Source organism: Lissotriton helveticus, chromosome 7 (assembly GCF_964261635.1).
Source record: "Lissotriton helveticus chromosome 7, aLisHel1.1, whole genome shotgun sequence".
NCBI classification, from domain to species: Eukaryota; Metazoa; Chordata; class Amphibia; order Caudata; family Salamandridae; genus Lissotriton; species Lissotriton helveticus.
This window is the reverse complement of record NC_136068.1, coordinates 281,408,113-281,420,866: the sequence shown is the minus strand read 5'-3', so window position 1 is coordinate 281,420,866 and position 12,754 is coordinate 281,408,113. Positions and strand designations below refer to the sequence as shown.

The window sequence follows — 12,754 nt, the reverse complement described above, 5'->3', positions numbered from 1 at the left end:
TGCTTTCACTACTGTTGCACTCACTGGAGTGGGAATAGTAATTTTTACCCCTACGCTATCCAGCGCTTTCCCTACTGTTGCACCCTGTGGCGTGGGAATAGTAACTTTTACCCTGACACTATCCAACGCTTTCCCTAATTTTGCAATATGTGGAGTAAGTATATATATTAATTTATATGTGGATGTTTAAATAATTTTGATCTTATACGTATTAGTTATTATTTTTATAATATGTTTTAATATTTATATCTATATATTTTAAATTATATGTTTTATTTATCGATATTTTTGACAACAATATTTATTTCTCAATATTTTTGTACTTATCTTTATGTAGATAGGACTTCGATATTTTTGTCTTCAATATTTCTGTGTAGATATTATTGTAGGTAGATATTATTGTTGGTCGATTTTTTTGTCTGCTGATATTTTGTCAGACATTCCTCAGGAATATACCGTGGCTATAGTGCTGCCGCCGGGTGTCTGCATTATCTGTCTAGCGCTGGACACACTTGATCAGCCGTATTGTAATTGTAATTGATATAGCGCTAATCACCGGCGGGTCTCTAAGCGCTTAGGGGGAATTGCCAGAGGTCGTGGGCGGATGTATGGCTACACAGTGTGGTGAGTTTAGACAGTGTCTAGTGCCTCCCTAAACAGGAGCATGTTAAGTTGTTTCCTGAATGGGAGAAGAGCCAGTATTGTGACCCTTCTTCTCTGGTAGCACCAGGTCTCAACCCAGCAGTGTCCTCAATAAGTTGGGCCTGATGGAGGAAGCCCTGTGTATAATCCCGGTGTGGTAGTGGGGGGGTTGGGTACATGCGTCCGATTGCGGACTGTCAGGCCTTAATGGTCCTTTATCGCGGGCTACAAAAGGGCTCGATGTTGCTATTTCTGCCACAGTCTCCTCAATGTTCGTGAAGGTAGGGTCTCTCAGTGCCCCGGGGTTTGCTGCCTCTCACCTTCTCGGCGGTGTATGGTCTATCTCCCCCGCCGCTTATATGTTCTGGCGCGCTCGTGGGCACATTCCTCCACTTACCACCTCTGTCTCTGCCGCACTGGACTATGCCGCCTCTTTGCTCTGCGCCACTTAATATCTGCCAGACTGGTATTTGCCGCTCCGCCATAACTGTGTTTTTAGTGCGGTACAGGATAGGGAGCTCTCCAGGGACAACACTTAGCCATGCATGCTGCGCTCACTCAATATTATAATGCAAGGCATGCAACTGAGGGATGAATGGAGAATTAGGCACCCTTTGAGGAGAGTGTTTTCTTGTTATACCCCTTCTGCCAGTACATTCAGTCGGATTGATCACTGATGTCTTACACCGGGCCATCCCACTATTGTGACTTAGGCCCACCTTACGTACATACAGTACCTGAAGCTCTGCAACACTACTTTGAAGAAAACTGGGGATTGACTAACACTAGATCAACAGAATGGGAAGCCATGAAGGTGGTTATCAGGGGGGTATGTATGTATGTATGTATGAGGACCATGTATGGGCAAAACAGCAATTGAGCAATTGAGCTTTGACATTACCACTTTAGAAAACCAATAAAAAGTTTAGAGTGCACTATCCACACGACGCCAACCCACATGATGAAGTGGATGAAGGTCCGGGGTAATTGTCGGAAGCGTGGGCTAGATTAGAAAAATTCACTTACACTACCTATCGACAAAGACTACATATGGAGGGAGACAGATCTGAGCACTTCTTGCATGACTAATTAGGACAGAAAAAGAACATGTGCCTAACCTGCAGCTCAGAGATAGTAAGGGAAAAACAGTGAGCACGCAAGGAGCAATAGTAAATGAATTTGCAACCCACTTAGAAAATACGTGCATGACTAATCTTTGAACGGAGCTGCATGTTCTGCGGGAATTCTTGGCTGGTGTGACTCTCCCCACCCTAGAGAAGGCGGATGCGGAGATACTGAGGGCACCAATCTCCAAGGAGGAGCTGCTCATGTCAGTTAAAAAACTGAGGGCGGAGAGATGCCCGGGGGAGTTTTATCAGAAATTTGCTCCGCAGATAGTCTCTCATTTGCTAGATGTATATAATGAAGCTCTAACCCCAAATTTGTTGGCCACATCAATGCTGGAGGTGACAGTGTCCATGATCCCTAAGCCTCAAAGGGCCCCCCTCTGTCGGGGCTCTTATTGGCTTATTTTCCTCCTAAATACAGAAGCAAAGATATTGAGTGGAATTCTAGAGGCTCGTCTTTTACCATATATGCCTAGGCTGATCCACCCGGATCAGGCTGGATTCATTCCAGGACGGAATACCACACATAATCTGCATAGACTAGCACAGGTGTGGCACAGGCCAACCCTAGACCAGGAGAACTTGGCTTGGACCCTGCTGGATATACAGCAGGCCTTTGATTCAGTGGAATGGAATTATATATGGGTGGTACTTCAGGGAATGTGCCTTCGAGACCAAGTGTCGATTAGTTCTGTTCTGCAGAGGGGTACCAGGCAGGGTTACCCCCTGTCCCCGCTTTTGTTCGCTATTGCGATAGAACCTCTAGAAATTACTCTCAGGGAAAAAGTATGTATGAATGCTGGACGACACATTGGTATACCGTCGCCACCCTAAAGTAGCAGTACCAGTACTTCATGGAACTGGAGAGATTCGGGGCACTGTCGTATTACGCCTTAACCCGGGGAAATCCAAGATTTTTCCCATGGGCAGCATGGTAGGAAAAAGTGAAGTTGAACTGCCTCTGGTGGGAATGAAGTGGGCCTGTCACGAGGTACGATACCTGGGGATCAATTTGGCACACACATGCACAGCTTATTTGGAAAAGAACCTCGGGAAGTGCATAGGGGGTATTAAGAAATCGATTGCAATCTGGAGGGAGTTGCCATTGTCACTAATGGGCAGAACAGCATTGACCAAAATGATTATCCTACTGTGCTGTTTATATGCCCTCCAGAACACCTTATATAGAAATCCACATGGGTATTTCTTCCAGCTGGAGCACCTGATGGGGATCAAAAAGATACGGATAAAATTGAGTACCCTACAGGGAAAATTGGAACAGGGGGGACTGGAAGTTCCTCATCTGGACCTATACTACATGGTAGCACAGCACCAACATGCAGTGCAATGGTTAGATGACCAAGATAATTAGGAGAAACAATTGCTTGCGGGGATTCAACGGGACACCCCCTTACCTGAACTCCTTATGCTGGGGTCTAGGATCCCTGAGTACTTCCCATACATTATCAGACATGTCGCCGCGACCTGGGAAACTGCTTTTGGGCTTGGTAGGGTACAATACCTACAATAGGCAAAGATCTTGGTGATAGCCAGTGGCCTAGGGCCGGTGTTTCCGCAGGAGCCACCCACTACGGCAGTCCTGCAGACGATATCCAGTCTGGCGAGAGGGCGTAGACTTGTCTCACATATATATAAAGCACTTATTGCAGACACTCCCGCCGGTCCTCTTCCCATTCACACTAATTGGAACATCGCACTGGACGAACCCCTAATGCTGATGGAATGGAAGAAGGTACACAAGGAAGTCATATTGATTAGCTCCTACACTAGGTTTAAACTCGTTCAGTATAACTTTGTTCACTAAACGTATCTGACCCCGCAAGTATTGCATAAAATATATCCGGAACAGCAGAGTCATTGTCCTAGATGTAAGGGTGTGGATGACTACTTTGTGAACATGTTATGCGATTGCCCAGAACTTGCACCAATCAATCAATCAATCAAGGCATTTGTACAGCGCTCTACTCACCCGGAAGGGTCTCAAGGCGCTGGGGGAGAGGGGTACGTCACTGCTCGAACAGCCAGGTCTTGAGCTGCTTCCTGAAGGAGAGGTGGTCTTGGGTCAGCCGAAGGTGGATGGGGAGGGAGTTCCAAGTCTTGGCTGCCAGGTAGGAGAAGGATCTTCCTCCGGCGGTGGCTTTGCGGATGCGTGGTACGGAGGCGAGGGCGTGGCTGGTCGATCGTAGCTGGCGGGTGGGCGTGTAGAAGGTCAGGCGGTCGTTGAGGTACTTTGGGCCCAGGTCGTGGAGAGCCTTGTGTGCATGGGTGAGGAGCCTGAACGTGATTCTCTTGCTGATGGGGAGCCAGTGCAGGTCTCTCAGGTGGCCGGAGATGTGGCTGTGTCGAGGGATGTCCAGGATAAGTCGTGCGGAGGCGTTCTGGATGCGTTGGAGTCTTTTTTGAAGTTTGGCTGTGGTTCCGGCGTAGAGGGTGTTCCCGTAGTCCAGTCGGCTGGTGACGAGTGCCTGGGTGACGGTCTTCCTGGTTTCGGTGGGGATCCATCGGAAGATCTTGCGGAGCATGCGCAGGGTGTTGAAGCACGATGAGGAGACGGCGTTGACTTGTCTGGTCATCGAGAGGGAGGAGTCCAGGATGAAGCCGAGGTTGCATGCGTGGTCCGTTGGTTTAGGAGTGGTGCCCAGGGCAGGGGGCCACCAGGAATCGTCCCAGGCGGAGGGCGATGATCCCAGGATGAGGACTTCCGTCTTGTCTGAGTTCAGTTTCAGGCGGCTGTTTTTCATCCACTCGGCGACGTCTTTCATCTCTTCGTGTAGACTGGCTCTGGCGGGGTCAGTGGTGAGGGAGAGGATCAGCTGGGTATCGTCGGCATAGGAGATGATGTTGCGGTTGTGTTGGCGTGCGATGGCTGCGAGGGGGCTCATGTAGACGTTGAAGAGGGTTGGGCTGAGTGAGGATCCTTGTGGTACGCCGCAGATGACTTCGGTGGCCTCGGATCTGAACGGGGGGAGGAGGACTCTCTGGGTTCTTCCGGCGAGGAACGAGATGATCCCCTCCAGTGCCTTTTCTTGGATTCCGATGTTGCTGAGGCGCTGCACTAGGGTGCGGTGGCAGACAGTGTCGAACGCTGCGGAGAGGTCCAGGAGGATGAGGGCCGCTGTTTTCCCGTTGTCGAGCAGGGATCTGATGTCATCGGTGGCTGCGATCAGGGCGGTCTCGGTGCTGTGGTTTGCTCGGAAACCGGACTGTGAGGGGTCGAGGGATCCGTTAGTCTCGAGGAAGGCGGCGAGCTGTCTGTTGACGGTCTTCTCGATGACCTTAGCAGGAAAAGGGAGGAGCGAGATGGGGCGGAAGTTCTTGAGGTCGGTGAGGTCCGCTGTTGGTTTCTTCAGGAGGGCGCTGAGCTCGGCGTGCTTCCAGCTCTCTGGGAAGGTGGCGGTGTGGAAGGAGGTGTTGATGATGTCCTGGAGATGGGGTGCGATGATGGCGTCGGCCTTGCTGAAGACGTGGTGGGGGCAGGGGTCGGTTTGGGATCCGGAGTGGATGGTGTTCATCGTGCGCGTGGTGTCTTCGGTGCTGACCGGGGTCCAGTTGCAGAGGGTGGTGGTGGCGGGCGTTGGTTCTGTGGTTGGGTGCGTGGTCTGTGCGCCGAAGCTGTTGTGTATGTCGGCGATCTTGTGGTGGAAGAAGGAGGTGAGTGAGTCGCAGAGGCCTTGCGAGGGAGTGATGTCGTTGTTTCCGGCGCTGGGGTTGGAGAACTCTTTGACGATGCTGAAGAGATCCTTGCTGTCGTGGGCGTTGTTGTCCAGTCGTTCTTTGAGTGCTGTCTTCTTGGTGGCGCGGATCAGCTGGTGGTGCTTGCGGGTGGCGTGCTCGAGGGCGGTCCTGTTGTCTGTGGTCTGGTTGTGGCGCCAGGCTTTCTCAAGGGTGCAGCAGTTCTTCTTGGAGTCCTTGAGTTCGTCAGTGAACCAGGGGGTTTTCTTGCTGCCGGGTCTGCTGGGAGGGTTCTTTAGTGGTGCGAGGTCAGCGGCGCAGGCGGTCAGCCACTGTGTGAGGTTGCTGGCTGCTTTGTTGGGGTCCCTTGTGCTGGTGGGAGGGTTCTGGCTGAGGGAGGCGGTGAGCTGCTCGGCGGTGATCTTGCTCCAGCTCCGGCGAGGAACCTGTTGCGGGTGGTGGGGGGTCGTGGTTCTTCTGAAGCTGAAGTGGACGCAGCTGTGGTCAGTCCAATGAAGTCCGGTGGAGTGGCTGAAGGAGATGTGCTTGCTGGATGAGAAGACGGGGTCAAGCGTGTGGCCGGCATAGTCGGTGGGGGTGTTCCCCAGTTGCTTGAGTCCGAGGTTGGCGAGGTTGTCCAGCAGGGTGGTGGTGTTGTTGTCATTGTTGTTCTCCAGGTGGAAGTTGAGGTCCCATAGGAGGATGTAGTGAGCGGAGGGGAGGGCGTGCGGGCTGATGGAGTCTGCGATGTCTTCGCTGAATTGTGTGCGAGGTCCCGGGGGTCTGTAGATGAGGGTGCCTCTGAGGGTCGTCTTGGGGTCGGTGTGTATCTGGAAGTGGAGGTGTTCGGCAGCGGTGAAGGTGTTGTCGGAGTTGGTCGAGATGCGGATGGTGTTCTTGTGTACGATGGCGATGCCTCCTTCCGTCTGGTTGACACGGTCCCTCCGGGTGATCCTGTATCCGTCCGGGATGGCGATGGCGATGTCGGGCGCTGAGGAGGCGTTCATCCAGGTTTCCGTGAGGAAGGCAACGTCTGGTGCTGTTGTGTTGAGCAGGTTCCAGAGTTCGATGGCGTGCCTGTGGACGGAGCGGGTGTTGAGCAGGATGCACCTGAGGTGGTTGTTGATGGGGCTCGGTTTGGCGGGAGCGGTGCAGGTCCGGAGGCAGGAGAACTTGCAGGCTAGGGAGGTGAAGGGTCCGTGGGTGCGTTTCGGGGTGGCTCGGTAGCAGACGGGGTTCCGGCCGGCGTTGAGTGCGTTGAGGGTGGTGGAGTCGTAAGTCCGTTGTGTGGGCTGGCATCTTCTGGGGCCAGGGGTCCTGGTGCTGGGCGCGGTCCAGGCACGGACCGGCGCAGACGGGCTTGCCTTTGGCGCACAATCGGCGCGCCCGCTGCGCGTGACCGCTGCGCGTCCGCGCAGTCTCCATTTAAGGCGAAGTGGGAGGGAGGGGCAGCTGGGAGGCGGGAGCGGGGTGGACACAGAAGAAAAAGGGGGCGGGCCGCAATGTCACGGCGGCGGGAAGCGGGGAGCAGGGGTCACACTAGGGGGGTCAAGGAACAAGGAAAAATATACAACACAAGATTAGCACACAAGATACAGAATACAGCAGAGGCAAGAGCAGCAGTAACAGGGCACAGGAGGTAAAACGGCAGAAAACGGCACTACGAGCAGCAGCGAGGGGGCACAGACACAGCTGGAGGGCCGTGCGGTGCGGGGGTGTCCTGAGGAAGAAAGTGGTAGACAGTTTGCAGACCGCCCCAGGATGGAAAATACCGCTTAATATTGGGACCGTGATTTTGGGACTCCTCCCCGTGCCCAAGAACAAATAATTGAGCAGGAGATTTCTTCAGTTGGGATTGGTGTTAGCAAAATGAAGAATATCAATTAAAGCTCAGCCTGGACCCCCCTGTGGTTGAGAACTGGGTTAAAGATACATGGAAGTGGGCATTGACGGAGCTTCTCCGAATGAGAAAAGTTAGAAAAACTTGAGGAAGATGCGAGGGCCTGGTATCTCATGATATCTGATATCTCTAAAGAGAATGACTCTTTGGGAGAAGAGACAGACACATTCCAGTCAGGAATAAGGGAGGCAATAGCTGTGCCGACACTACAAGTATCTTCCATAGTTGAGGACTCCATAGAAATGTGAACCACAGAGAATGATGTCATCCATTCTTCCCGAAATGACACACTACAACACGACCTTGGGAGAAGGGAGGGCGGGGGGATATGTTACAGGTTACATGTTGTAACAATATAACAGTTGACAATTGGTATATATAAAATTATGCTATAATTTGTACCGTAAGTACATTGAGAATCAAAATAAGTGGATTATAGCGGTTGTAACACTGCATGCAGCAGAGTTGATTGCGAATATTACTGTAATGTATTTGACTGCAAATGTACTGATGTAATGAGAAATGATAATAAAAACTTTAAAAAAAACAAGCTGCCTAAAGTAATGAACAGTAGTGCTACATGTTCCTGTGTGCTACTTTGCATCAAGGGCTGTACAATGGGTGCTCCAATGCAACCACATATGGTGGTGCCTACTTTGCAAAGCAGTGAGTGCTGTGCCCCAAAGTTTTGTTCAAAAGCTTACTGCAAGCACTATCAAATGTTGGTTGCATCGAGTACCAAGAATTCATAGTTTTTATTCCATCTCAGGGCTCTTTCATCCACCAATAGATCCATTATCCTTTTTCTCACTGTGTTTGGTTCTTTTTCATCCCTACTTTATTTATCTCGTTTTTTTCCATATAGCTTACCACAAAATGAGTGCCTGTGGGCCACACCTACTAAAACCAGCTCAAATTACGCACTGATCCATGTGCCTTTAGTATAAATCCTTGGGTTTTGTAACAATTGTAACCACAGATTTGCACTGAAAAATGGCACCCTCTAACTGTGGAGCACTTTTAAGACTCATTTTCCTAACGTTGTATTTGTGTGGCGCTGCACAGCACACACTCAAAGTAGGAACATTATTAAGAATGTTTTTGTACTAGAAGGGCCTCCTTCAGTACAAAACCTATGCATAACTGAATGCACACAGTATTGCAACATGATGGAAGAGCATGTGGGTTGGCACATGGGAGCCTAAAGTGTGCCGGCTCATGGGCTGGATGAAACCAGCACCATGTTGTAGTACAAATTTCGTTATTCTGCCATCTCCTTTCACTTTCATACAACACAACACTGCAACTTTGGTTGCTGCACTGTGTTGTGTGAACATTTTGTAAATCTCCCCCAATATTTTCTCTGCTTTCATTAACAGTATTAGTGTAGTCCACAATAACTAAACATGTCAACCCCATTCTTTTTATTCTTCTGAACTGTTTTTTATTTTATAAAAAGCATTGTTTGAGGCTGCCAGGTGTATCCCATTGTCCCTCTCATACTTTTGTACCATCTGTGGATGTGTGAGGTCTTTCACAGGAGGTCTCCAATCCTCTTAGGAATTCAAGAGGATCTAGTCACAAGAGACACTGTGCAATGCATGTTATACATTTCTCCACTTTTTTATCAATTGCAAATTTTGAATAAATGTCCTGTGCTTTTTAAAATCACTATAGCCATTCTGACTGAAGTTGTGTTCTCTTTTACTGGTTCAGGTGAATTGCCAAGATGATGATGGGGTTTTGGTGGGAGATTGGAGTGGTGATTACTCAGATGGGACTGATCCTAGCAGCTGGAATGGAAGTGTAGCCATTCTGCGAGAGTGGGGCCAACATAGCTACTCACCAGTTGAATATGGACAATGCTGGGTCTTCGCAGGTGTGACCTGCACAGGTATGTTACTAAGTGGCAACATTGAAAATAGAATTCTTCTTTCAAATGTTCCACAGTAGTAAACAAGAGTATATCACCACATTATGTGGCATTTATTAGAACTGATAGTTTTTCAAGAGGAACTTAGAAACATTCTTTCTCACTGATCACCTTCACAAAGATGCCATTAGTAAATCAAGCGGGCGAATCAGCTGTCATATACCACCTGTATGTGCCTATGTTGTTCCTAAGGTGGGTGTCTCTCCCTCTAGAATTTAACAAAAGGCAAAAAAACAATGGTCTGGAATGCCACTCAGATTGATTGCCAGTGACCGAGATTATGTCAAGCATTGCTTCCATCAGCTTGTTGTTTAGGTCGAGCCAGAGCCAGCGTGCAAGAGCTGCTCTGGCAATCTGTTGTAGGTAGAGTATGGAGGATAAGCCCCACCCATATTTTTCATTGGCTTCTGTCTTTGTCCTTCGTAAATACTGGTGTTTGATTCCTTATTAGGCTTGTTAGTCCCTCCTTAGTATCACCATGTCATCATTTGTATCCTCCCATGGTTACTGTCCCCTTTACTTGGTTGTTACACGGTAGGAGTGTGCTGGGTTGTTGTAGTATGCTTAAACTAACAACTAGTGATGCTTTTTCCCACAGGGCACTTTGCTCGGATAGTTACCACCTGTCTCAACATTCGTTGGACAGTTCCTACTTTTTTGGGAGAAAGTTATCATTCTTGTCTATTACGTTTGATTTAAAAAAAGAGTGTGCTGCATGTACGTTACCTCCAGCAGAAATTTCCATTACATCAGCAAAATATTTTTGTGTGTTCTGTCTTTTCAGCTCACTTGTATTTCTCGGGTGCCCCAAATGCCCCCGTATTTACTCTGTAAGCACTATTTACTTTATTGAGTTTCTCTTATTGCGGGCTGGATATGTGCTACTTCAGCTGAAACCGCTGGTGTTCTTTTAAGCAGCTCAGCCGCCCCGGTTACACTGGTGCCTGCATTCAATTGCTTTAACCCGGAATTATCTTGTGTCTGTTTAAACTCCCCCCCATGTAAAATGGATTTAGAAATGATAAGCAAATTAAGTTGTGTGAATTCCAGGTAGCACATACTCCTGTGCTAATGGGCTGAAGCTGACAATAGCACATCTGTGTTACATGTCATCTGTACTAAAGCCACCTGACAGGTTGTTTTCAAAAGCCTTTTTTATTAACATCACCACCACCACCCTAAATACCACCACCAATAACAGCACCATCAATTCCACCACCTCCACCAATACCACCACCACCAATACCACCACTAAAGCCATCACCACCAATACCACCAATACCACTAATACCACTAATACCAATGCCACCACTTCCACCACCACCAATAACACCACCACCACCGATACCACCAATACCACCAACAATTCCACCAACACAACCAATACCACCACCGTCACCACTAATAGCACCAATACCACCACCATTACCACCACCTCCAAAACCACCACCACCAATACCACCACCACCAATACTTCACTCTTTGTGTCTGTGTAATTTACAACACTTACACATCTTCTTCACTGAACTATTTATCACTACTTTGAAGATGTTGCAGGCCGGTTTTTCCTCAGATATTTACAATCTAACAAGCAGTCGAGAAGGCCCTTTATTGCAATGCAAAAGGTCTCATATTTGCGAGGGTTTGAGCTGTTAGTATTGTAAATGACAATGCCCTGACAGGTTGTTTTCAAAAGCTTGTTTTATGAATACCACCACAACCAATACCACCACCAATACCCTCAATACCACCACCACCAATACCACTACCACCAATTCCACCACCACCAATTCCACCACCTCCACCAATACCGCCACCACCATCACCACCAATGCCACCACCACCAATACCACCACCACCTATACCAATACCACCACCAATACCCCACCACCACCAATACCACTGCCACCAATACCACCACCTCCACCACCACCAATACCACCACAACCAATACCACCACAGCCACCACTAATGCCACCAATACCACCACCAATACCACTACCACCAATACTACCATCACCAATACCCCACCACCCATACCACCACCACCAACCATACCACCACCACCAAAACCACCACAACCACCAATACCACCATCATCAATACCACCAAGACCACCACCACCAATAACTCCAACAGCACCACCAATATCACCACCCCCAATACCAACACCACCGCTAATACCACCACCACCAATACCACCACCACCAATAGTACCACCACCATCACCACCAATACCACCACAATCAATACCACCACCATCACCAATACCACACCACCAATACCACCACCACCAATACCAACAGTACCACCAATACCACCAATGTCACCACCACCACCACCAATACCAGTACCACCACCACCAATACCAATACCACCACCACCAATACCAATACTAAAACCATCACCAATACCACCAATGCCACCACCACCAATACCACGACCACCACCAAAACCAATACCACTACCTCAGCGCCTCTCGCTCACTGGTAATAGGAGGGGCACTGTATGAGGCCAGAGATACAGCCGAGACCATAACTCCCGCCTTCCATGCCTACCATAAAGCACTGCCCGCCCTGCACCAGGAGGTAAAGCCAGGGCCCTACTACAGCTGGAGTGTTTCTTATTAGCCCAAAGATAGCATTGACATTACGCTGTGCCACACTGCACACTCAAATCAGGGAGAGGGCAGGAAATAGCCCCCCCTCCTGCTCTTCCTCCTGAGCCACAACAGTATAATCACAGAGCGAAAGGTGTTGGAGCGCTTTGTTAGTGTTTATAACTCGGATCATATGTAACTCTCACTTCACACTTTGAGTCTGTGTAATTTACAACACTTCCACACCTTCTTCACTGCACTATTTATCACTACTTTGAAGACGTCACAGGCCAGTTTCTTCCTCTGATATTTAAAATCTACCAAGCGGTCGAGAAGGCCCTTTATTGCAATGCAAAAGATATCGCATTTGCGACAGTTTGTGCTATTAGTATTGTAAATGACAATGCCTTCTATTTATGTTTTAAAACCCAATACATAAATAAAAGGCGTTGTCTATTACAATGCCAATAGCTCAAACTCGCATGAATGCGAGACCTGTTGCATTGCAAATGATTGTTTCATATTAGTGAACTGAGGGGCGAGTCTTTTGTAATGTGCTACTTCTATGTGTCCTAGGTTGTTGGTATACAAGGGGACAATATTATAGTGTATTAAATCTAACAAGAGAGTTGTTTGTGTAGAGCACATCCTGAAGTCATATGTATCAAGGTACTCTCAAATGTCATGATGAAGCAAAATGAGGCCTCAGTGTTATAATGTATTTGTCTACATTCGCACAATTTGGTCGAGCTGGGAAAGCCACAGTTCATCTAAGGTTTCCTGGTTTCACTTTGTGCAATTCAGACTATAAATGGAAAACTCTTTCTCTCTCCACTTTTACATTAAAGGTTCATAGTGTG

General features: G+C 48.5%; 1 protein-coding gene across 1 annotated transcript in view; it reads left to right on the top strand.

Annotated features, from left to right (window-relative positions):
• LOC144768422 (protein-glutamine gamma-glutamyltransferase E-like) overlaps positions 1-12,754 on the top strand; it is a 370,967-nt gene that overhangs the window by 212,726 nt on the left and 145,487 nt on the right. Inside the window, exon 6 of the mRNA XM_078652065.1 lies at positions 9,079-9,256. Within this exon, the coding sequence (XP_078508191.1) occupies positions 9,079-9,256 (178 nt within the window). The remainder of the gene's footprint in view (positions 1-9,078; positions 9,257-12,754) is intronic.